Source organism: Ascaphus truei, chromosome 13, assembly GCF_040206685.1.
Source record: "Ascaphus truei isolate aAscTru1 chromosome 13, aAscTru1.hap1, whole genome shotgun sequence".
Lineage (NCBI taxonomy): Eukaryota > Metazoa > Chordata > Amphibia > Anura > Ascaphidae > Ascaphus > Ascaphus truei.
In genome coordinates, this window is record NC_134495.1 from 41,825,564 (window position 1) to 41,849,935 (window position 24,372).

At 43.7% G+C, this 24,372-nt stretch overlaps 1 protein-coding gene across 5 annotated transcripts in view; it reads left to right on the forward strand.

Annotated features, from left to right (window-relative positions):
- The window catches only part of LOC142465258 (uncharacterized), a 27,374-nt gene extending 4,620 nt beyond the window's left edge, over window positions 1–22,754 (forward strand). For 4 of the 5 annotated variants that reach the window (XM_075569262.1, XM_075569263.1, XM_075569264.1 and 1 more), the window contains exons 5-8: window positions 4,465–4,661; window positions 12,769–12,972; window positions 13,152–13,275; window positions 20,391–22,754. In XM_075569262.1, the coding sequence (XP_075425377.1) occupies window positions 4,465–4,661; window positions 12,769–12,972; window positions 13,152–13,275; window positions 20,391–21,391 (1,526 nt within the window). In that variant the 3' untranslated portion in view covers window positions 21,392–22,754. The remainder of the gene's footprint in view (window positions 1–4,464; window positions 4,662–12,768; window positions 12,973–13,151; window positions 13,276–20,390) is intronic. The other variant, XM_075569265.1, reaches the window with a different exon arrangement.
- Window positions 22,755–24,372: the final 1,618 nt, after the last annotated feature.

Here is a 24,372-nt window from a genome sequence, read left to right on the forward strand (position 1 = left end):
GTCCCCATGTCTGTAATGAGAATCCCCTCTGAGGTTAATCACAAGTTCCCTAACCTGGTTGCGTCTCGCCGTACATCTCCAACTGACGGTGACCTTTGTCAAACCAGCTCCTCTGAGTCTTCCTGCTCACAGGCTGGTCCTCCGATCTACATTCCTCCTGGTCATGGCAGCTTCAACCTCGTGCTCTGTCGGGGATCCTTAAAACACTCTCTCCTTAGTCCTTTCTCTTCCTGAGTAACCATTATTAGCCTGAGGGTATGTCTATCATTGAGTGACTTATTAGCACATCACAGAGAGGAGCCATCCAGGGGGCAGCTGCATACATAGGTGCTTCCCGTTCAAGGCGGATACAGACAGAAAGTACAGTCTCTCATATGTCCCTCCCACTGCAGGGTGACAGACAGGAGGGACACTCATTACATTATTTATAAAATGTATTTATTTATAAAATATTTTACCAGGAAGTAATACATTGAGAGTTACCTCTCGTTTTCAAGTATGTCCTGGGCACAGAGTAAAACAAAATAATACACGGTTACAAATACAGTTACATAAATGAACAAGGTATACATTATATACAAGACATTGCATGCACAGTTAAAGAAAATATATATTATGAGCGTATGAAACAGTTACAGACCAGATTAAAGTGTGAGACAGCCTTAGATTTGAAAGAACTTAAGCTGGTGGTGGATATGAGAGTCTCTGGTAGGTTGTTCCAGTTTTGGGGTGCACGGAAGGAGAAGGAGGAACGTCCGGATACTTTGTTGAGTCTTGGGACCATGAATAGTCTTTTGGAGTCTGATCTCAGGTGATAGGTACTGCATGAGGTAGGGGTGAGGAGCTTGTTCAGGTAGCTGGGTAGCTTGCCCAGAAAGTATTTGAGGGTGAGACAGGAAAGGTGAACTTTGCGCCTAGACTCTAGTGATGACCAATCTAGTTCTTTGAGCATTTCGCAGTGATGTGTGTTGTAGTTGCATTGGAGAACAAAACGACAAATTGAATTGTAGAGGGTGTCAAGTTTGCTACGGTGGGTTTGAGGAGCCGAGCCAAATACTATGTCTCCATAGTCAATAATTGGCATTAGCATCTGCTGTGCAATACGCTTTCTGACCAGGAGACTTAGGGAGGATTTGTTCCTGTTAAGTACCCCTAGTTTGGCATAGGTCTTGGTTGTCAGGGTATCAATGTGCATCCCGAATGTTAAGTGGGAGTCAAACCATAAGCCCAGGTATTTAAAACTAGTGACAGGTGTTAGGGTGGTTTTAGCGTTGGTTCTAATCAGGAGCTCAGTCACTGGAAGCTTTACAAATTTAGTCTTGGTCCCAAATACCATTGTTACCGTCTTGTCAGTGTTTAAAAACAGTTTGTTTTGGGAAATCCAGTTTTCGAGTCTCAAAAAGTCAGACTGAAGTATGTGTTGAAGGTCAGAGAGGCTATGGCTGTGTGCATACAGGATTGTGTCATCTGCATACATGTGTATTGAGGCTTCCTTACAAGCTGTGGGAAGATCATTAATGAACACTGAGAAGAGTAGGGGCCCCAGAACAGAGCCTTGCGGGACACCACAGGTGATATCCAGGGGGTTGGAGTTAGAGCCTGAGATGGACACATGTTGGGATCTTCCTGATAGGTAGGACTGAAACCAGTTTAAAGCATGTTTCCCTATTCCAGAGCTCTGGAGTTTGTTAAGCAGGATAACATGATCAACTGTGTCAAAAGCCTTTGCAAAATCTAGGAATACTGCACCAGTGAGTTGTCCCCGTTCCATTCCGCACTGGATTTCATTGCAAACTTTTAGCAGGGTAGTTACGGTGGAGTGTTTGGGACGAAACCCAGACTGGAATTGGCTAGGGAAATTTGTCTTGGTGTAGAAATCGCTTAATTGGGAGTGGACACATTTTTCTATAACTTTGGATAGAATTGGGAGAAGTGAGATTGGCCTGTAGTTTGAGACAGTGTTTTTGTCCCCACTTTTGAAGATTGGGACAACTCTGGCAGTTTTCCAGGTCTTAGGGATATGGCCTGCAGACAGGATAGAGTTGACTATGGACGCAATTGGTTTGGCAATGGCTGGGGCACCAAGTCATAGGAACCTAGATTGTAGTAAGTCGGGTCCACATTGGCTGCTTAGTTTTAGTTTGAGGAGCGCTTGTGTAATCTCCTCTTCAGATACTGAGCTAAATTGAAAATTGTGGGCAGTGTTGGGAGGGGGTACTCCCAGGATGAGATTCAGGTTTGGGGTTTGTGCTGCGTTTCGCTAATAAGTTAGTGGCACACCCCACAAAGTAATCATTGAATGCATTTGCAATGTCAGTGGGGTTTGTCAGAGTTATATCCCCCTTAGTGATATTACTTGGTTGTTGATGGTTAGGAGGCTGGAATATATTGTTGATAACCTTCCAGAAGTTAGCTGGGTTTGATGTATTTTGGTGGAGATTGTCAGAGTAATATTGTGCTTTTGCATACCTTGTTTGCCTTGTGCACACGTTCCGCAGGCATCTGTAGTGATTGAGATCCTTGGTAGTGCCAGTTACTTTGTAGCTTTTCCACAAGGCATCCCTGAACTGGTAGAGTGCTATAAGGTCAGGTGTAACCCATGGAAGGTGGGCCCCCCGTACCCTTATTTTGTGTAGTGGAGCATGGGTATCGCAGAGTTTTAAGAACTCGGATTGGAAATAGTCGAGCGCAGAGTCAGGGTCGGGAATTAAATCGATTCTGTGCCATGGGCAGTTGGTAAGGTCATCCAGAAACTGTTGTGGGTTAAAGTTTTTAAATGTTCTAGTGAGGAGAACTTTAGGGCTTGAATGGGGCGGTTTAATTTTCCTTACACAGTACACTATTGCATGGTCACTGAAAATATCAGGAAGGATGCCAGAGGATTGGATTCTGCTGGGGTTTGAGGAGAGAATCCAGTCTAGCATGGAATGGTTATGTGACTTCAGGTTTATTCGTGTGGGTTGGGAAATGAGTTGCGATAGGTTAAGTGACTTGAGTTGTATCTGGATTTTGTGGTTTTTAGGGTCAAGCCAATTGAAGTTGAAATCCCCTAGAACTAGCAGCTCACTCTTCTCATTCAGAGAGGAAATGGAGGCAAGAAATTGGGTGATATCAGTCAAGGATTGTAGAGGGGCTTTAGGGGGGCGGTAGATGCCAGCAAGCAAGATGGACTTAGAAAAGGGGAGGCAGATTTTGCCAACTAGAGTTTCAAAAGAGGGTGGACTTGGTGGGCAATGTAACAGTGTAAATTGTAAGGTGTGTACAATATAAAATAACACCCCTCCTCCTCTCTTTGACCTATCTCTCCTAAAAATGGAGTATCCCTGAATGGCGATATTTGCATCAGGGGTTTTAGAGGATAGCCATATTTCTGTAAGAACGATGGCTTTGGGTTTATGCATAAGGCACCATGCCCTTAGTTCATCCAGTTTGGGCAGCAGGCTCCGGATGTTTATATGGGCGACAGATAGCCCTTTTTGGAATTTAAAGGTGGAATTCTCAGGGGCATGGGACAGAGCTGAAATGGGAGGACCTGGGTTAGTTTCAATATCACCTGCTAAAGAGAGTAATAGTATGAGTAGAAATTTGGGTAGTTGTTTGCAAGTTGTAAATTTGTGGTGTTTTCCATTAGAGTGAGCAGTGGTTGGTGTGCTGGTTTTTAGAGTTCTCCACCAACATTCAGTAGATAGTGCAAGGCTTTTGAGTAGTCCAGGGTGTATGGTGATGTTGGGTGTGGGCAAGGATGGAGGAGTTTGTAGTGGATAGAGGGAGTAACATCTCCATGAGGCCAGGAGAAAGAAAAAAGTTAGAAGACATAGCAGGTACATGATGCCAGAGGTAGGCAGTGCTGCAAGGAGCTGTTGTGAGAAGAGTGAGTGTGTGCAGACTAAACAGCAGGGGTGGGCCTGTACCTTGTCAAGTGTTTTGCTGCATTGCAATGCTAGGGTCAATTCAGGGTTTCAGTGTTTTGTGCAGTCAGTTTTGGGAAAGGCTGCAGTGAAAGAAGTTGTAAAGGGGTGGGGGGTTAAACTATGCAGGCTAACAAGCATGGGATCATAGTGTGATCTGAATAGCTTACCGTTTGTTGTCTTGAGTTAAAGAGTTTGCAGAAAGAAGCAGTCCCCAGTCACCTCTAGTCAAACTGTAGTCTAACTGTATTTATCACTTAAAAAAACTCACTTTAAATGCCTCACTGCCTCATGCAGTTCCTGCCCAATGCAGCTAAGATGTTAGTATTATACAGAAAAAACAGTCACATGATCCTCCCCCTCCCCAATCAGTCAGCTTGTTCCATTTGGTCAATTAACAGCACAGAGTTAAGAGGGGGAAAAAAAAAACACTTTTTACATTCAAACATACTAACTTATATATCAATTCAACAAGGCCAGATTCAGTCTTATACACAGGTTATCTTTTCTATCACTGCAGGGTCACAATTACATCCCTCTCTCTCCCCTTGTGTAGGTGGATATTACTGTGACGGAAGTACAATATATATCACTAGCTGCAGAGGTCACCATGCGGTGAAACACTTCCACAGGAACCAGAGCCCATTCTTGGTGCCCCTGACTAACTCACTGATGATGAACAAGGACATGAGGCAGATAACTGAGAGGATCTTGAATCACACCCTGGAGATTATCTACTTGCTGGCTGGAGAGGTGAGGGCTTCTGGATAAAGTGATAATGACACCCCTCTTATCTCCTTCATTACAACAGGGACCTGCAGAGCGTTATATGGGAGGTATTTGAGAAGCAATATCAAGGGACACATGTAATTACAGATAGCAAAAACTCAAGGGTAGGCAAGATGTTTGGTCATATGGAGAGCTCAGGACCACATAAGGACACGATTGGGCAGCAGGAGAGCACAGGGACAGATAGTCAGAGAAGGATGTAGTTTGGCAAAGGGGACTGACTCAGTGATTGAATGTACTTGGATCCAGGAAGAGATGTTTGTGCAGAGGGAGATCCTGGGCCCACTACATATATTATAAAACAAATGTTTTGTGTCTGTGCAACATTATTCTGTAATATCCACAGTGTCGGAAGTCCTGTAATGATTACATATACTTTCTAATGTGATGTATGTACAATCCATGATCTTTGTGCTCATATAGGCACAGGGGAGTCAGTGAGTTTGGTGCAGATATGTCAGTGATACAATAGACAGAATTGGTGGGGAGAGCACTGAATACATTGAGTATAGAGCTGTTAACAAGAGAAGTGTCCCTCTTACTGCAAAGCAACAGAATCAATACGGAGAGGGAATTGGGACAAAACTACTAAAAAGGGAATCCCGCTGGATTTACACACTTGGGACATTATTTCCCCAAGGACTCAAAGTAAAATATTCTCTCCCTACATCTGAACAGACTGGAACCCACCATCCTTACCCCAATCTGGACATAACCAACCTAATCCCCGTACTAACATATAACCTAGTGTCCTCGTACCATGACATGCCTGTACATGCTCCAATGGGACCCTCGCATGCCCGTTTCATGAATATAACGTACTACTGGCAAACTTTACTCTCCGTGCCACCTCCTATTAGACTTTGTCCATACTGAAAGCGAGCGAGAGCGCTAAAGTGCTACTTGCTTCGCGCCAGCTTTCCTCTCTGGCGATGTGTAGACTGTGTAGGTTTTTGGGAAGGGAGTGGGCTCGGTCATGATGTGGGGGGAGCGGGCATGTCAAGGAAGTGTCATGCATGAGAACACGCCTTTAGCCAATAATAAAATGCATAATGCCATGCAATTTACAGAAGTTTTCTGCAAACATATACAAAACCGGGTCAAAACACGAGTGTTTGGCCGGAAAAGAATCCCAAATATTGCACTCAGTGGGGGCACAGTTGGGTAGGTCAATGTATCCTGGTTATCGTAACCTAATATATGCCATGTAACCAAAATAATATTGTATTAAACATAATAGTGGTAACAATATAACATTAAGTGAAGGGTATATATACACAAGTTAATTAAAATTGTGGTGGTGAATATGGTGTAACGTGAAGGTATATGGCTCCTATGCCTATATTGAGCAACCTGTATGTAAGGGATAAGGATCCCTAAAAGATGGTATTTACCATGTATAGTAGAATATATCTGCCTAAAAGTATCAGGTGATTTGAATGCAGTGTTTGCTGAATTACAAACAGTGCCGATATTACCTCTCCGCAAAAATATCTGCTTGTAAGAAAACACAAAGCTGGAACATTGAGATCTGAAGAGAGTGAGTCTTATCCCAGACGCAATAGGGAAAGACACATTTGTAACCACCTATGTCTCCTTTGCTACATTGCATCTGGATTTTAGCTCCTAGTGGTTTAATAATCAATTGAACTTTGCCACTGATGTAGCAATTTACATGAATCAAAGGACAGTTCAGAGAAGTCTCTATTACTGTGAGTAAGACTGATTATTAGACTTGGATATCACTATTGGACAACAAACTGATGCCAACCTGTCCTTCCTTATGGTTCCAAACATACAGTACTGTCTGCCGGTACACTCCTGTATTATTCCTTATTTTGAGGATTTCATTCTCCTCTCTTGGTTATGTATCAATAATGCATATTAATCTATCTTCCCAAAGGTACTTACTCTGCAATCTATTAGGGTGACACTTAGGTAGAATCAATATCCCATGACCAACCTGCCTCTGACATCATTACCTCTTAATACTTTTTTCAATCAGAAATCGTGTGTCCGTTTCCCATACCTGTCGGGACTGAACCTTCAGACGTGTAGCCATCACTATGGCAACGAACGGCTACATAAACCGCATTCAGCAGATAGGCGGGGCCACCTTCAGAAAGCGTAAACTAATGTGCAACATACGTCGGTGCGCGCCGATTCAGTGGGACTTCAGGGAAGGATCGCGGCCGAGTCTCCAGCGCGTTCTGTACTCGGGGATAGTGGGATTCAACTAAATTGTATACGATATTAAGTGTAACTTGGTTCCTAAGTATGCTGAAGAGTTGCATAACGTGTTAATACTTCCCATAGGGCTTCTTGCATTATGAACCAACAAGCTCGTTACTAATGTATCAGGCTCAAGGAGCATAATCGCTCTAGTTATCTACCCTTATTTTAAGCCTAGTGATCTTTAAACAAGGGGACTTCATTGAGCTATTTAAATTGCTAACGTACTGAGGACCTGAGACTTACACTCCTGTTTATCTCTGGTTTAGACTCTGTGCCAAGACACATACTGTATAGCTAAGACTGCTGTGTGTTGTTTTAAAACTGCAGTTCAAGCTGCCGGCTTTTTTTTTCTTTTCAATATGTGCATCAATACAATCTGCACACTGACAAGTGATTAGCCAAGTTACTGTTCTCCTGTAATCGATCGCTGAAGATTCGGCTCGGGGGTTCTTTATATCACTGTTAGGATCACTGTTAGGACTTCAGAATATTACTCAAGATGCAAAGTTCTGTGTGGGAAGATCATGTGACCAGGCAGGCACTACATACAATTGGTGCACTGCTAGAGAGAGGGCAAAAGGGGTGTGCTAGAGCCTGTCTCAGAACAGGAAGGGGATGTGACTTTGTAAATAGCTGCTATAGAAACAAAAATGCTTGTTTTTAGATTTTAAACTAGGATGGGAGGGGAATGAAAAAGATAACACTCTAAATAAAATGGGGAAATAGCAAGGGGTTTGTACGAGTACGAGTTTGACAAGCAGCGAGACACCCATAGTAAATACAGATAATACTAGAAAGCTTCTAAAGATTAAACCAAATTGGCGCAGAAAGGAAGAGAAGATAATAGTACAGGCTGAAAAAAAACCTGAAATGCATGCTTGCTAATGCAAGAAGCCTGCCAGATAACATGGGGGAGCTTGAATTAATAGCTGCAAGGGAGCAGTATGATATCATAGGCATTACTGAAACATGGTGGGATGAAACTCATGACTGGACAGTTAATTTAGAGGGTTGTTCCCTTTTTCGGAAGGATCGAGCAAATAGAAGGGGAGGTGGAGTATGCTTATATGTTAAACCGAATCTAAAACCTATTATAAGGGAAGATGTGTATGAAGGGAATGATGAAAATGTAGAGACCTTGTGGCTAGAAATTATCAGTGGAGGTAAAAGTATAAAGAAAATGTTTGTAGGGATATGCTATAAACCACCAAATATCTGTGAGATTGAGGAAGCTAAAATACTTTTGCAAATTGAGAAGGCATCAAAACTGGGTCATGTTTGCAAAATGGGGGATTTTAATTATCCAGACATAGACTGGGGCAATGAGATTAGCGTTACAACAAAAGGAAACTGATTTTTGGGGGTGCTTCAAGACAATTCCATGACCCAAATTATTGAGGAATCAACCAGGAGATGGGCAATACTGAATTTGGTAATATCAAACAATGTAGAAGTAATAGCAAATATTCAAGTCCTGGAACATTTGGGTAACAGTGATCATAACATGGTCTCATTTGAAATAAATTATCAAAAAACAGTTTGCCTGGGTTTCAACAAAGACCTTAAACTTTAGAAAGGCAGATTTTAATAAACTGAGGTTTAATCTACAAGTAATACACTGGGATGACGTTTTTGCAGGGAAAAATGTTGAAGATAAATGGGCAGTCTTTAAAACATTGTTAGAAAAGCACACTTATCAGTGTATACTCTTGGGTAATAAGTATAAAAGAAATAAGTCAAAACAAATGTGGCTAAATAAACAGGTATGGGAGGAAATGTACAAAAAGAGGAAGGCGTTTAGATTCTTAATCAGAAGGGACAGAGACATCATATCAGACTTTTAAGGAATGTAACAAATGGCAAAAGTTCAATTAAATTAGCAAAAATGGTTAATGAAAAAAGAATTGGAGTAGAAAGTAAGATCAACTCAAAAAGTTCTTTAAGTACCTCAATAACAAAAAATCAGAAAAGAATATATAGGACCCTTTCAGTGTGAGATGTGTAGGCAGATTATTGGAGATAGTGATAAAATAGAGGGATTAAAAAAATGATTTGCCTCTGTGTTTACCAGGGAAGAATCAACTTAAATAGTAGTGCCGCAGGAGGAAGCCACAACCTCCATATTAATGAACAATTGGTAAACTGAGGGAGAAGTTCATAGGTGGCTTGAAAAAATTTAAGTAAATAAGGTACCTGGGCCCGATGGCCAAGGGTACTCAAGGAGTTAAGCAGTAATAGCCAAACCATTACATTTAATATTCAAAGACTCAATTTCCACAGGCTCAGTACCACAAGATTGGCGTAAAGCAGATGTGGTGTCTATATTTAAAAAAAGGAGCTAGATCACAACCGGGAAATTACAGACCTGTAAGCCTGACTTCAATAGTGGGGAAGCTACTTGAAGGTTTAATACGGGATAATATTCAAGAATACCTAATGGAAAACAAAATTATTAGTAATAGTCAGCATGGATTTATGAAGGATAGATCATGCCAAACTAACCTTATTTGTTTTTGGGGAGGTAAGTAGGAATTTAGACCAGGGTAATGCAGTAGATTTTGCAAAGGCTTTTGATACGGTTCCACACGAGGTTGGTGTACAAAATAAAGCAAATTGGACTCAGTAATAATATATGCACCTGGATTGAAAACTGGTTGATGGATAGACAACAGAGGGTTGTCGTAAATGGGACTTTTTCAGTTTGGGCTAAAGTAGTGAGTGGAGTACCTCAAGGATCAGTACTGGGACCCCTGCTTTTTAACTTATTTATTAATGACCTTGAGGTTGGCATCGAAAGCAAAGTCTCCATCTTTGCTGATGACACTAAATTGTGTAAGGTAGTAGAATCAGAGCAGGATGTAATTTCTCTCCAGAAGGACTTGGAGAGACTGGAAACGTGGGCAGGTAAATGGCAGATGAGGTTTAATACAGATAAATGTAAGGTTATGCATTTGGGATGCAAGAATAAACAGGTGATTTACAAATGAAATGGGGATAAATTGGGGGAATCCTTGATGGAGAAGGATTTAGGAGTGCTTGTAGACTGCAGGCTCAGTAATAGTGCCCAAAGTCATGCAGTAGCTGGAAAGGCAAACAAGATCTTATCTTGCATTAAACGGGCAATGAATGGACGGGAAGTAAACATAATGATGTCCCTTTACAAAGCATTAGTAAGGCCACACCCTTGAATATGGAGTACAATTTTGGGCACCACTCCTTAGAAAAGACATTATGAAACTAGAGAGAGTTCAGAGAAGAGCCACCAAATTAATAAAGGGGATGGACAATTTAACTTATGGGGAGAGTCTAGCTAAGTTAGATTGTTTTACATAAGAAAAGATGCGTCTAAGGCTGCATTTACGCTGCCGCTGAGCGCGCTTGACGCATTTACTTCAGGGAATGTGAATCTGCACGGCCACGCTCACAAAGCGTGCGTGCATGGGCACGTACGCTTTCCCAAGCTCGGGTCTTGGGGAGACAAAGAAAATTGACTTCGAAGCGCGCTCGGCAGCAGTCAATGCACAGAGATCACAGCCACACACAAACAAACACATTACACAGAGAAATAGCCCTGATCTATGCCCCCCCCCCCCCTGCTCACGCTTTCAAAATGATTGCAGGACAGCCTGCGCTCATGCTTGGAGAGTTGGTGATGTCACCACTCTCAAGCATGAGCGCGCTAAGAGGGGATATGATAACTATATACAAATATATTTGGGGACAATACAAGGAGCTTTCAAAAGAACTATTGATCTCCAGGGCAGTACAAAGGACTCAGGGCATCCCTTAACGTTGGAAGAAAGGAGATTTCACCAGCAACAAAGGAAAGGGTTCTTTACAGTAAGGGCAGTTAAAATGTGGAATTCATTAGCCTTGGAGCCTGTGATGGCAGATACAATAGATTTGTTCAAAAAAAGGTTGGACATCTTTTTGGAAAGGCAAGGTATACATGGATATACCTAATAAGTAAACATGGGAAGGATGTTGATCCAGGGAGTAATCTTAATTGCCAATTCTTGGAGTCAGGAGGGCATTTATTTTTCCCCTTATGAGATATCATTGGATGATATGTCACTGGGGTTTTTGTTTGCCTTCCTCTGAATCGATATACTATAAGTATAGATATAGGATAAAGTATCTGTCGTCTAAATTAAGCACGGGTTGAACTTGATGGACACATGTATTTTTTTCAACCTCATCTACTATGTAACTATTACATTAGAATACATTAAAAAAACGTTAAAAATTGTTTTTTAAATGCTACAAGTATTTTCTTATCGTACAGAACTGATTTATTAAAAATAACACATGCAGGATATTGCTTGAACTGCAGCTTTAAGTTATGTCTATCAGCCACTAAAAATAATAATACATGCGAGTGTGCAAGAAAATGTCGGAAATCTGATTTAGAGACTCTGAGAAAAACAATTTCAGGGCCATTAGTCATATTAATACAAGGTGTCTTTATTAATAAACATACTTTTATAACTAGACAACCACTTGTGGCCCCACGGTAACCCAATTTTCCCTATTGAGGGGAACGCTACATAGAGGATACAAATCACTGATTATAGGCATGTACTGTATGTGCATTGCTCCACCTGCTGGTAAGTGCACAACTCCATCACCTGGGTCACTTATTCACATGGCGCTATGTGGCATAGTGCTTTATTTCATTAACCCTTACAGGTTCACATGAGCCTCACAGCCCTAAACCCAGACCTGTTTTTTGACTGAGTATATAGCAATCAGACCTACAGGGGTTCTTCACATGCTGACTTCATCTCAACAGGGTTGTATGGGGGTTTTGGTCACATAAATGACCATATAATCAGGACGTTTGCAGCAATCAGGACCTTCTACCAGTCCTGTCTTGCGCTGCACTTGTCACAATCTTCTGTTTCCCAGGACACGGTAGCTGCTATTCATACACTAAGTACCTTGACCTCTGTTTACCCTGATGTACATCGTGTGGATTAGGACGGTCCATAAACTAGCCCTGTTTACCAATAGCCCCATCCATTATCCAGACCTCTCACCTTCCCCCCTCCCCCCCCCCCCCCCCCCCCATCCCCTCATTTACACTGCGGGTCCCCTTTCTGCCTCTAGGGACCAGTTATATGAGCCTAGACCAGTTCTTTAGGAATTAACCTTCTAGTACCCTGACTCCATCTCTGCACTCATTCATTTATATCACCCACGTGAGTGGTTATCACTCCCACTGCAGCTGGGTTCCTTTGTGACTCCTTTTATTTTTTTTGTTATTTTTGTGTTGTCTTTGCTTGTTTGATTCTTATTTTAATGTTACATATTATTAAAGGCTAAGTTTAAGTTATTACTCGCACCACCTCCTGATCTGAGTGCTGTTATATAGGAGCTCTTTTCTTGCCTTGGCGAGGTTCTGTTTATACTAATTTCCGCTCCTCCGAGCATATCAACTTTACATTTGACCAGGGGAGTGCAATCTTTCTCCCCTGCACCCCCTGGCGGAACTCCTCTCCCTCCCCCACCCCCATCCTCTTTACCTTTGCTCCGGCGTTCTGACGTCACAACTGCCATGGCAACGCGGCATCACGTGACCCCATGGCGACAAAATAAGTGGCCTTACAGAGGCCTTCGCTGCTCCCCCCCGCATTTAATTTAAGTGCCTTTGGATAAGCACGGGGCCTCTATAAGCGCTGTGCCACCCCCCAGAAAATCTTGCGCACCCCTGCATTAGACTTTAGCAAGAGCTGCCCACCCCTCTCCCCCTGCCCTCATCCCACTGAGAACATGAGATATATCAACTGTGTCTCTTACTCTGCACAGTGATATTTATTACTGTCTCTATATGTAGGATTATATAGTTGTGAAGAAGCATGGTGAGCATGTCACAGACAGCAGCAGTCCCTGTGTGCCAGAAAGAATCTGCAGGACCCAGAAACCCATCATGGAGAATCCAACTAACTCCCTGATACATGAGAGAAACAATGACAAGAAGCCGAGGTCTGAGAAGATCCTGGAACACGCCAACATCATCATTCACCTGCTGACTGGAGAGGTGAGGTCTGCTGGGCAGTGTTAGATATTACCACTTTTCTCAGCCTTTTCGTGAGCAAACTCTGTTCTATGTATCTGTATTCTCCTCTCTGCCTTGCTCACCTTGCTTTCTATAAGGAAGAGATTCTTACAGGATCAATTATTATATCTGGATACTGAGTGGGGGATTCTCTATTTCAGGTACCTATAAAGTGTGATGATGTTGCTGTGTATTTCTCCATGGAGGAGTGGGAGTATTTAGAAGGACACAGGGAGCGTTACAAGGACGTGATGATGGAGAATCACCAGAACGTCAGCTCACTGGGTAAGAGGAGGTTTTCTGTTATTCTAATAGAGATGTCAGTCATGTTTGGATCCAGAAAACAGGAACTCAAGTTACTGTACACTTTGTGTTTTTGTTGTGAGGTTTATGTCAGGAACAAAAAACAAGTTACAGAGCCGGGCAAACAGAGGCTCATCTCAGTCACTCAGGACGGGATATTTTAGAGCAGAGGTTCCCAGACTTTTTTTCTCTCGACGTTCCCTATTCGTAATGCTCAGTATCCGATTCCCTTACAATAGTGCGAACAGGACACACAGAGGACAGACCACACAAACTGCTACACACACATATACATACATATATACATACATACATACATACACAGGGCAAAGACAGAACACAGGAGAAGATACACACACACCACAAGAACAGATACACTCACACAATAGCAGATACACATGCAGTGGAGAACAGATACACAAGACACACATACATACACACACAGGCCAGATACACAAGACAGAAACACACAATACAGGAGAACAAATACATACACGAGAACTGGTACACACACACACCACAGAAGGACAGACACACATGAGAACAGATACACAAACAGAACAGACAGACACATACACACAGGAGGTTATACACAGTGGAGAACAGATACACACAGGACACACAGACATAGACCATATGTCAGATACATATGTCGTTGTTTGCAAACTCACAAACACGGTTCTAGATAATAAAGTACCAGTCCACCGTGACAAACTACTTATCAACAATTTTATATTTTTGGGTACTCGATTGAACAAACGGGTTGAGCAAAATAAATTGTGATTTATTTCCTTAATAGACAAACACACGACAACTTCAGAATACACTTAATATAACACTTAGTGGTATGGGGAAACGAAATAACTTGTGCTTTGAAAAAAAGCGCAAGAAAATGCAGTCTCTGATTTAAAGTCCGTTTGGCTAGATCGCAACTTGCCGATCTAATAACTTGGCCAAATAAAGGAATTTCATTCTGGTTCGTTATAATTTGTTCCGGAGTCACCAGGGCTAATGAATTCCGAAGTTTGGGGCAAATGCTTGGTTGCGATGTTATTAACCCCTTGCTTGCTGGAACCGCTACCGCTGTGCTTGGAAGAAATCATGCGTAGAACTGGTCACATCATGAATCATAACTGGAGCACCCCGGGGATAGTCCGGTGGGCACAGAGGGGGCGGAGAGGAGATGGTGCAGATGGGGGGGGAGAGGAGATGGTGCAGATGGGGGGGAGAGGAGATGGTGCAGATGGAGGGGGGAGAGGAGATGGTGCAGATGGGGGGGGGACAGGAGATGGTGCAGATGGGGGGGGAGAGGAGATGGTGCAGATGGGGGTGGGAGAGGAGATGGTGCAGATGGGGGGGGAGAGGAGATGGTGCAGATGGGGGGGGAGGAGATGGTGCAGATGGGGGGGTGAGGAGATGGTCCAAATGGGGGGAGGAGAGGAGATTTTGCAGATGGGGGGGGGAGAGGAGATGGTGCAGATGGGGGGGGAGAGGAGATGGTGCAGATGGGGGGGGGAGAGGAGATGGTGCAGATAGGGGGGGAGAGGAGATGGGGGGGAGAGGAGATGGTGCAGAGGGGAGAGGAGATGGTGCAGATGGGGGGGAGAGGAGATGGTGCAGATGGGGGGGAGAGGAGATGGTGCAGATGGGGGGAGAGGAGATGGTGCAGATGGAGGGGAGAGGAGATGGTGCAGATGGGGGGGAGAGGAGATGGTGCAGATGGGGGGGGAGAGGAGATGATACAGATGGGGGGGAGAGGAGATGGTGCAGATGGGGGGGGAGACGAGATGGTGCAGATGGGGGGGGAGACGAGATGGTGCAGATGGGGGGGAGACGAGATGGTACAGATGGGGGGGAGAGGAGATGGTGCAGATGGGGGGGAGAGAGGAGAGGAGATGGTGCAGGTGGGGGGGGAGAGGAGATGGTGCAGATGGGGGGGAGAGGAGATGGTGCAGATGGGGGGAGAGGAGATGGTGCAGATGGGGGGGAGACGAGATGGTGCAGATGGGGGGGAGGAGAGGAGATGGTGCAGAGGGGGGGGAAGAGGAGAGGAGATGGTGCAGATGGGGGGGTGAGGAGATGGTGCAGATGGGGGGAGAGGAGATGGTGCAGATGGGGGGAGAGGAGATGGTGCAGGGGGGGGAGGAGAGGAGATGGTGCAGAGGGGGGGGGGGGAGAGGAGATGGTGCAAAGGGGGGAGGGGTGAGGAGATGGTGCAGAAGGGGGAGGGGAGAGGGTGCAGATGGGGGGGAGAAGAGAGGAGATGTTGCAGATGGGGGGGAGAAGAGAGGAGATGTTGCAGATGGGGGGAGAGATGAGATGTTGCAGATGGGGGGGAGAGGAGAGGAGATGTTGCAGATGGGGGGGGAGAGGAGAGGAGATGTTGCAGATGGGGCGAGAGGAGATGTTACAGAGGGTGGGAGAGGAGATGTGCAGGGGGGAGGGAGAGGAGATATTTCAGAGGGGTGGGGAGAGGCGATGTGCAGAGGGGGAGGGGTGAGGAGATGTTGCAGAGGGGGGAAAGGAGATGGGTAAGGGGGGGCAATTAATAATATGTATATATATATATATATTATATTATTTATTATTTATTTATTTTTGGTGTGTTTCTTCGGAAAGATAGCCACACTGTGTGTCCCTGGCATAGGGGGGAATGGGAAGGGGGGTAGGGAGATACAAGTGAAGTGCAGACCTCCAGAGGGAAATCCTTTCACGCTGCTTTGAACCCTCGAGAATTAGATGTATTAATTGGTGTGTAGTATACAGGTACTGTGTTGCTGCTATGGGTAATTACCCCCTACCTGGAGCTTAGCCGGCTCTCCACACAAACACCACAATATTTCGCAGGGCTCTTTGAATCTCCCATGGTATGGCTATCTTTCCGGAGAAACACACCAACCAACTCAATTCAGACCAAAGACTTGCCAAAACAAACATCTATACACACAGCATCTTGTTGAAAAACTAGAAGATTTCATCTGAATGCAACAACTGGAGTTTCCAACAATATCTCTATACCAGGACAGTACTACTAGATGTGGTTTCTTTAGTATCTTCATCATAATATATGAACCTATCTGGATGAAACATTCTGGAAATATATCTTCTAGACCTTGTTGCAAGAGATATACTGTATGCACTTGTGTCACTAAAATACCCTGTATTGTTCTTGTGGGTCAGAGGAATAATATCTTCCAACCACAAGTTTTGTTCTCCCACAGAAGAAAGACAGGGTGTGTGTGTGTGTGTAGCACTCATATGTGTTCTGGAAGTCAGGGTGCGGTCTACTTCTTCATATTAGTATATCTTTACATTCATAGATGCAAGAGTGTTCTATATATGGACTTACCTGCATGCACCTTGTGACACGGAGCATTGCTGCACTTTGAAAGCACATGTGTTTTCTGAGTGGTCAGAAATTTCTTGCCTATCATATGTTCATGCAATATTAATACTGTCCTGATATTTATATTTTATTATATATATTTTTTTGGTGTAATTTTTGTTTGGTTTAGCTTGTGCCCAGCTGAGATATATTTAATGAGTATATTTTTTGGATTTATTAGGTTTGTTTTTTTTATTAAATACATTTTATACATATTTTTCCCTGTGGCCATTATTGGAATTCTTTTACCTCTAGAAAACGTTTGTTTTCTATTACTTAATTCTATGCGCTAGGGTTTATGTCCTTTTTTTAAAAATTATTCTTCTTGCAACTGGGAATTGAATATTCCCTTCTATTTACCCAAGCAGCAGGTATTACTCACTATATACAGTGGGATCAAGTCCCATTTCTACCACTGTAGACGTGTTCGGTTAGCGCCTTTTTATTTCCATTTTACATTCGGACAATTGTTCTTCCGCAAGAAAAACCCTTCAAAGTCATACACTAGCAATCCCTGCTTGATCGCATGCCCGGAAAGGGAAACACACAAAAACCGGTTTTATTACATAAAGTACAATGCAATAATACAATGTTACCGGGTCCAGGGGCTATCTCTCTGGGACCCATATTCATGGAGCACGGGTAACCAAACAGGCTTGAGCTTTATAGCCTCGTTACCCCCTCCCATCACAGGACCCTAATAGTGGATACGGGGGGGGGGGGGCAACAAGGACCGAAAAGTGTATAAAATGTTTCTGGACTTTATTACTGGAAGAACTGTAATTTCCCCCGCTAAATAAGCACGTTTGGCAGGGACGTGTATGTATAGTAATAAAGGTCTTTTCCCTATGAAATGTATTGCCCAGCCTGGAAGTTCTACAACCAAGTTTTAAAACCAAACAGAAAGTATGTTGTATAGACCGCACTACTATACAGGAAGCTCTGGGGTGTGTGTGTGTGTGTGTGTGTGTGTGTGTGTGTGTGTGTGTGTGTGTGTGTGTGTGTGTGTGTGTGTGTGTGTGTGTGTGTGTGTGTGTGTGTGTGTGTGTGTGTGTGTGTGTGTGTTGCACGGGAACAGTGAAGAGAACCCTAATCTCTCTTAAGTACAATATCGAACACACCAGGTGTTCCCAGCACTCCAAATGAAGACAAAGCTTAGAAATATTATAATGTATTAATTGAAAACAGGCTACAACAATATGCAAATGCATTATATAGGTAATGGGTAGATACAGGATGGGGAGGAAGGGTAGTGAGGGAAGGTTGGGGTTGTGATATAACTAGCAAAGTGAGGGTAGGGTAAGGAAACCCCTGATGGGGAAGGACGTTAAGGGCAGGAAGATGTGGGGGGCAACGTTTCGGGGTTATGAACCCCTTCTACAGGGCCATTCCCATAGCCTCCACAAAGTGGGACTGCGGTACTTCACAATTCGATCCTCCTAATCTTATAACCAACAAGTGAAAGGGAACACACAGTTCTAAATGCAAAAAATGCAAGCAGTCTTATATAGAATTGAATCTGTCATTAAATGTGTGTATCCTAATGCAATAAACACCTGAGACACCCTTGTAAAAAAAGTGGACCAGAAAACAAATGCTACAGTGTGATATGCAATCAATCAACAGAATGTATGCAATATGTCTCAGCAAATCGTCCTATTAGGCTGGCGAAATGTTAATTGAACAAGTCTGTATTGCCCAACAGGCTACAATACAGATAAATGTGAAAAATGCTCAGTTTATAAGATCAAAGGAAAACCTGTTCTTAAAGAGTTTACGATGTGAAGTCCTGTTTACATCAGCCAACAGGGTGGTGTGATGCTGCACGATCAGCCTGGTGACTTAAATGGAATTCTCCCGGATAAAATGTCTGTACTTCCGGGTATGCGTCTGACGTTACTGATGTCACAGTGGGCGGTGCCAAACGGCGCTCTCTTCCAGATTGGGGCTCAATGCTGCTGACTTCACGCCACTTGCTTCAGTGTGTGCGCGCGCGATGCAGATGCAGTGGGCTGCACACAATGTGTGTGGCTTACTCAGGCATGTGCTTGGCTCAGTGCCCTTCCTGGAGGCTGTTAACAGGATGTCAATCATTCGGTTTCTTTGTGTTCACGTTACCATGGCACTCGGGCAAAGAAAAACATAAACAGGGTGATGAATAAATATACAGTTATACTCTGTCCCATATATTACAAGAGACAGGGGTTGCCCAATGCTGCATCCAATTGACAAAACATAATGTCCCATATATTGACAACATTAATACGGTCATGCTCATGGTTTTACAGTCACCAGACCGTGTGTGTATATGTGTATATATATTATACGGCTCGGCGCCCCAAACCCACCTTGGCAAACTTGATACCCTCTACAATTCAATATGCAGTTTTGTCAAAGAACTAGATTGGTCATCACTTCAGTGTAGGCACAAAGTTCACCTTTCCTGTCTTGCCTTCAAATAATTTCTGGGCAAGCTACCCGTCTACCTGAACAAGCTTCTCACCCCTACCACATGCAATACTTATCTGAGATCTGACTCCAAAAAACTGTTTATGACCCCCAGGTTCAGCAAAGTATCCGACCGCTCCTCCTTCTCTTACCGTGCACCCTAAAACTGGAACAACCTTCCGAGACTCTCACATCCACCACCAGTCTAAGTTCTTTCAAATCTAAAGCTATCTCACATTTTAAACTGGTCGTAACTGTTACATACGCCTATAATATATATTATCTCTAACTGTGCATGCAATGTCTTGTATATAGTTTATACCATTTTCACTTATGTAACTATGTATTTGTAACCCTGTATTATTTGTCATCATAACACTGCCCAGGACATACTTGAAAACGAGAGGTAACTCTCAATGTATTACTTCCTGGTAAAACATTTTTATAAATAAATAATATACATTTTACTAAGGCGTTGAGAATAGTAATAACCCTTTTATCCTGATTTAAAGCCACTCGGTCATAATTCAAAATGTTATAAAGATTAAAGGCATGTTGTACGGGACAGGCAGAGGTGAGAGGACACCTAGAAAGGTATAGTACGATCCACTGCATACAGAGGCAGCAGCGTGCCCACAGGCTGACTGGAAATTATGAATGTCCCCCGGATCATACTTCGGTATAGGGGGCATCAGTGCCAGGAGCGAGGTGTTGGCGCCAAATGAGGGGGAACAAGAGGCAGGATCTCGGGATTGAAAGCCCAAGTCCAACTCCTTATTCATACCTCACCATTTGGATCCTCCCACGACTCTACAGGGTAGATCACAAACACACACATGCATTGTCAGGGGTTTTCATGCAGTATGTATTCTTGTCTGATTCCCACCACAAGGAGTCAGGACATCCATTCTGTTTGGCATTTATTCTGCGCCCGGTATTTGCTGTGGGCTCCAGGCAAGGTGCCATGTCTGAGGGTCAGTTATACAGTACATGTGAGACTATTTATTTAGCTCAGCTAACTTAACTCATTGTGTTCCAATAAGTATTCGAACACGTCAGTTGTCAGAACCAATTTCAGTAAATGTGCAGGAAATAGCTATATAAAAACCAAATGACCCCCTATGTTGCTTTCAATTTTGCCACAGTACTACTATAGCTTACAGTACATTCCATTTGCAAATTGGAAGGTGTTTTTTAATAATTGAAATGTTGAACCAGTAATGTTAAATGATGTTTATCCTATTAATATTTTTTTTTCTCACAGTGCATTTATTTCCAACAGATAAATCCAAGAGCAGAAGTACACCTGCAGGAGGGCACACTCCTCTTTGCTCATCATCTTGTGTAAATGAAGATAACAGTGTTGTTAAAAGTGATCAAGGAGCAAATGACCCCAGTAAGAGAGAGAGAAAAGCTGTGAGAATTATGGCTGAGGAATCAGGCTCACATGAAGAAGAAAATCCCACAGTCTCCCACATTGATACAATGAAAGAACATGAATATGTGTCTACTGATGATAAGAAGTTGGAGAAAGGAAACATTAATGCACAGATAGTTCACAAAAACGTGTCAGTAATGAAGTATAAATGCAGTGACTGTGGTAAAGACTTTAACAATAAATCAGATTATACAATTCACCAAAGAACACACACCACAGAAAGGCTGTATAAGTGTTCAGAATGTCAGAAATGCTTTACTAGTAACTCTGCTCTTGTTAAACATCAGACAATTCACAGAGCAAAGAAACAATTTTCTTGTTCTAAAGGTGAGAAATGTGTTTCCCAGAACTCACAGCTTTTTATTCATCAGAGAAGTCACACGAAAGAGAGACTATTTGTTTGCGCTGAATGTGGCAAATCTTTTGCCCAGAAGTCGCGTTTTGTTACACATCAGGTCATTCACACAAGAGAGAAGCCACATGTTTGCTCTGATTGTGGGAAATGTTTTTCTTATAAGTCAAATATGGTTAAACATCAGATCAATCACAAAGGAGAGAAGTCATATGTTTGCTCTGAATGTGGGAAATGTTTTTTCCATAAGTCAAATCTAGATAAACATCAGATCATTCACACAGGAGAGAAGTCATTTCTTTGCTCTGATTGTGGGAAATGTTTTTTACGTAAGGCAAATCTAGTTCAACATCAGATAATTCACACAGGAGAGAAACCATTTCTTTGCTCTGATTGTGGGAAATGTTTTTTCCATAATTCAGATCTCGTTAAACATCATGTAACTCACAGAAGAGAGACCAATTCTTTGCTCTGAGCATGGCAATTAGCTCAGGTCTAGTTAGACATCAGAATTCACACATGAAAGAGACTAATTGTTCCTAATGTGGGAGATGTTTTACCCAAAGTTCAGAGCTTAGAATTTAGAATAGGATATAGCTTTTTCAGTCGACTGTATATGTACATTTTAATCTGGTCTGTAACTGTTACATACGCCTATAATATAAATTATCTCTAACTGTGCATGCAATGTCTTGTATATAATGTATACCCTGTTCATTTATATAACTGTATTTGTTACATAGTTAGTTAGTAGTTGAAATTGAAAAAAGACGTACGTGCATCAAGTTCAACCTATGCTAAATTTAGACAACAGATACTTTATCCTATATCTATACTTACTTATTGATCCAGAGGAAGACAAACAAAAAAACCACAGTGTCATATCATCCAATGATATCTCATAAGGGGAAAAATAAATTCCTTCCCAACTCCAAGAATTGGCAATCGGATTAATCCCTGGATCAACATCCTTCCCATGTATACTTATTTGGTACTAGCTGATATACCCGACTTTGCCAGTGATTTACCCCCTTTCACAGCTGGCTGGCCCCCACGTTCACAACTCCATTCCCCTTGACAGCTCCGCCCCCCCTCTACACAGCTCTGTTCCTCCCCCCTCCTTCACAGCTGCAGTCTCCCCTCCCTGCACCCCACATCACTCTCCACACCCCCACATCACTTTCCCCGCCTTGCACGTCACATCACTCTCTCCTTGCACCTCACATGACTCTACCCTCCCTTGCACCTCACATTACTGCCCCCCCCACCTGCATCACCTCCCGGCCCCCACCACACAGACTGTCTCCCATACACACACACATACACACACAGTGTCTGACCCACACACAGACAGGAGTAAGAGGCGCAACTTTGGAGGTGAGTGCCGTTGGGGGGAGGTGAGGCAGAGATCTAGCAGGAGGCTCCCTGTCTCCCCCTACTGCTCACCCCAGGGGACAGTCAGCTGCGCCCGCCACTGGCCTGCGCCCCCCCTCCCCCCCCCACCCATATCACGCCCCGTGAGGGGCAAGGGCGCGCCGAGGGGAAGGGCGCGCCGAGGGGGAACGGATGCGCCAGGAGAAAAGGTAGCATCTTGGTGCCGGTGGTGCAGCAAGGCCCCACAATGCGCGTGGAGTGTGTGAGGCGGCAAGTTGGGTGGAGGGTGTCAGGCGTCGGGACTGGTTGAGGTGTGGAGCGGCGGGTGGAGGGTACCTGGAGGCTCAGGAACGGCGTGTGGCTCTGTTAGAGGGTGGCACACAGTGTCGGGGGGCAGTGAAGTGTTGTCTGGCGTGCGGCGCCCCTGGCAGGGTATAGCTCACTATTAAAAGCTTAATTTGTCACATTTGTGCACCATATATATTATTTATGCACTATTTCTATACTTTTTAATGTACTATTAATTTTTATGCATTATTATTTTGTGCACTATTGTATACACCATTATCATTTTGGGTTTTTGAGAGCGCTATTCAGCAATCGTGTGTTATAAGGCAGCCGCAGCTAACAGAGGTGGGATGACGACGGGGCGGGTGGGCGGTGAGGCGTGCGGAGGGGAGTAGCAGTGATGAAATGGAGAAGGAGGCAGTGTGTGTCCTGGCAGTGACCAAATCGAGAGTGAGTCCAAGAGGGGCACGCGGTGTGAGGGTGTGACTTTCATGCCCTGCGTAGGCGTGGCCATGACATCAGGCCAATGAGGTTGCCATCCGCCGGCCAATCACAGAGGGCGCAAACAGACATCCAAACATTATTTCAGTCATATATAGATATCCCTGTATAGCTTTCCTTTCTAAAAAGATGTCCAACCTTTTTTTTAATACATTTATTGTATCTGCCATCACAGTCTCCATGGGTAATGCATTCCACATTTTAACTGCCCTTACTGTAAAGAAACATTTTCTTTGTTGCTGGTGAAATCTCCTTTCCTCCAACCTAAAAGGATGCACCCGAGTCCTTTGTACTGCCCGTGGGATGAATACAGTAGCGACATCTTTTATTGCACTAAATGCCGGCGGCATGCCGGGATCTACCCCAGCTGCCGCCAGTAATAACCGCGCGCCGCCGCGTTTCCCCCACGCACCCCCCCTCCACTTCGCGCGCAATTTACCCCCCCTTCCGGACCCCGAACCCGGCTCCTGCTCTGCCCCTCTGCTTCCCCGCACTCCCGCTTACCTTAATTTGATCTCCAGGGGTGTCGGGGAAGCCTGGGGAAGACGGGGAAGACGGGGAAGCCGGGCGCGCATGTGACTGTGACGTCACAGTGCGCCGCCACGCGCCGCGGCTACCCGCTTCCCAGACGCATGCAGCCGGCGGCTTTTACTCGAATAAAAGCTGCCGCTGCTGTAGTTAATTTGAAAGCTCCTTGTAGTGTCCCCGAATATATTTGTTAATCGTTATCATATCCCCTCTTAGACACATTTTCTAATTTAAATAAATCTAATTTATCTAGCCTCTCCTCATAAGTTAGATTGTCCATCCCCTTTATTAATTTGGTGGCTCTTTTCTGAACTCTCTCAAGTTCCATAATGTCTTTTCTTAGGATTGGTGCCCAAAATTGTACTCCATATTCAAGGTGTGGTCTTACTAATGCTTTGTAAAGGGGCATAATTATGTCTACTTCCCTTCCATGCATTGCCCGTTTGATGCAAGATAAGATCTTGTTTGCCTTTGCAGCTACTGCATGACTTTGGGCACTATTGCTAAGCCTGCTGTCTATAAGCACTCCTAAATCCTTCTCCATCAAGGATTCCCCCAATTTATCTTCATTTAATTTGTAAGTCGCCTGTTTATTCTTGCATCCCAAATGCCTAACCTTACAATTATCTGTATTAAACCTCATCTGCCATTTACCTGCCCACGTTTCCAATCTCTCCAAGTCCTTCTGGAGAGAAATTACATCCTGCTCTGCTTCTACTACCTTACACAATTTAGTATCATCAGCAAAAATGGAGACTTTGCTCT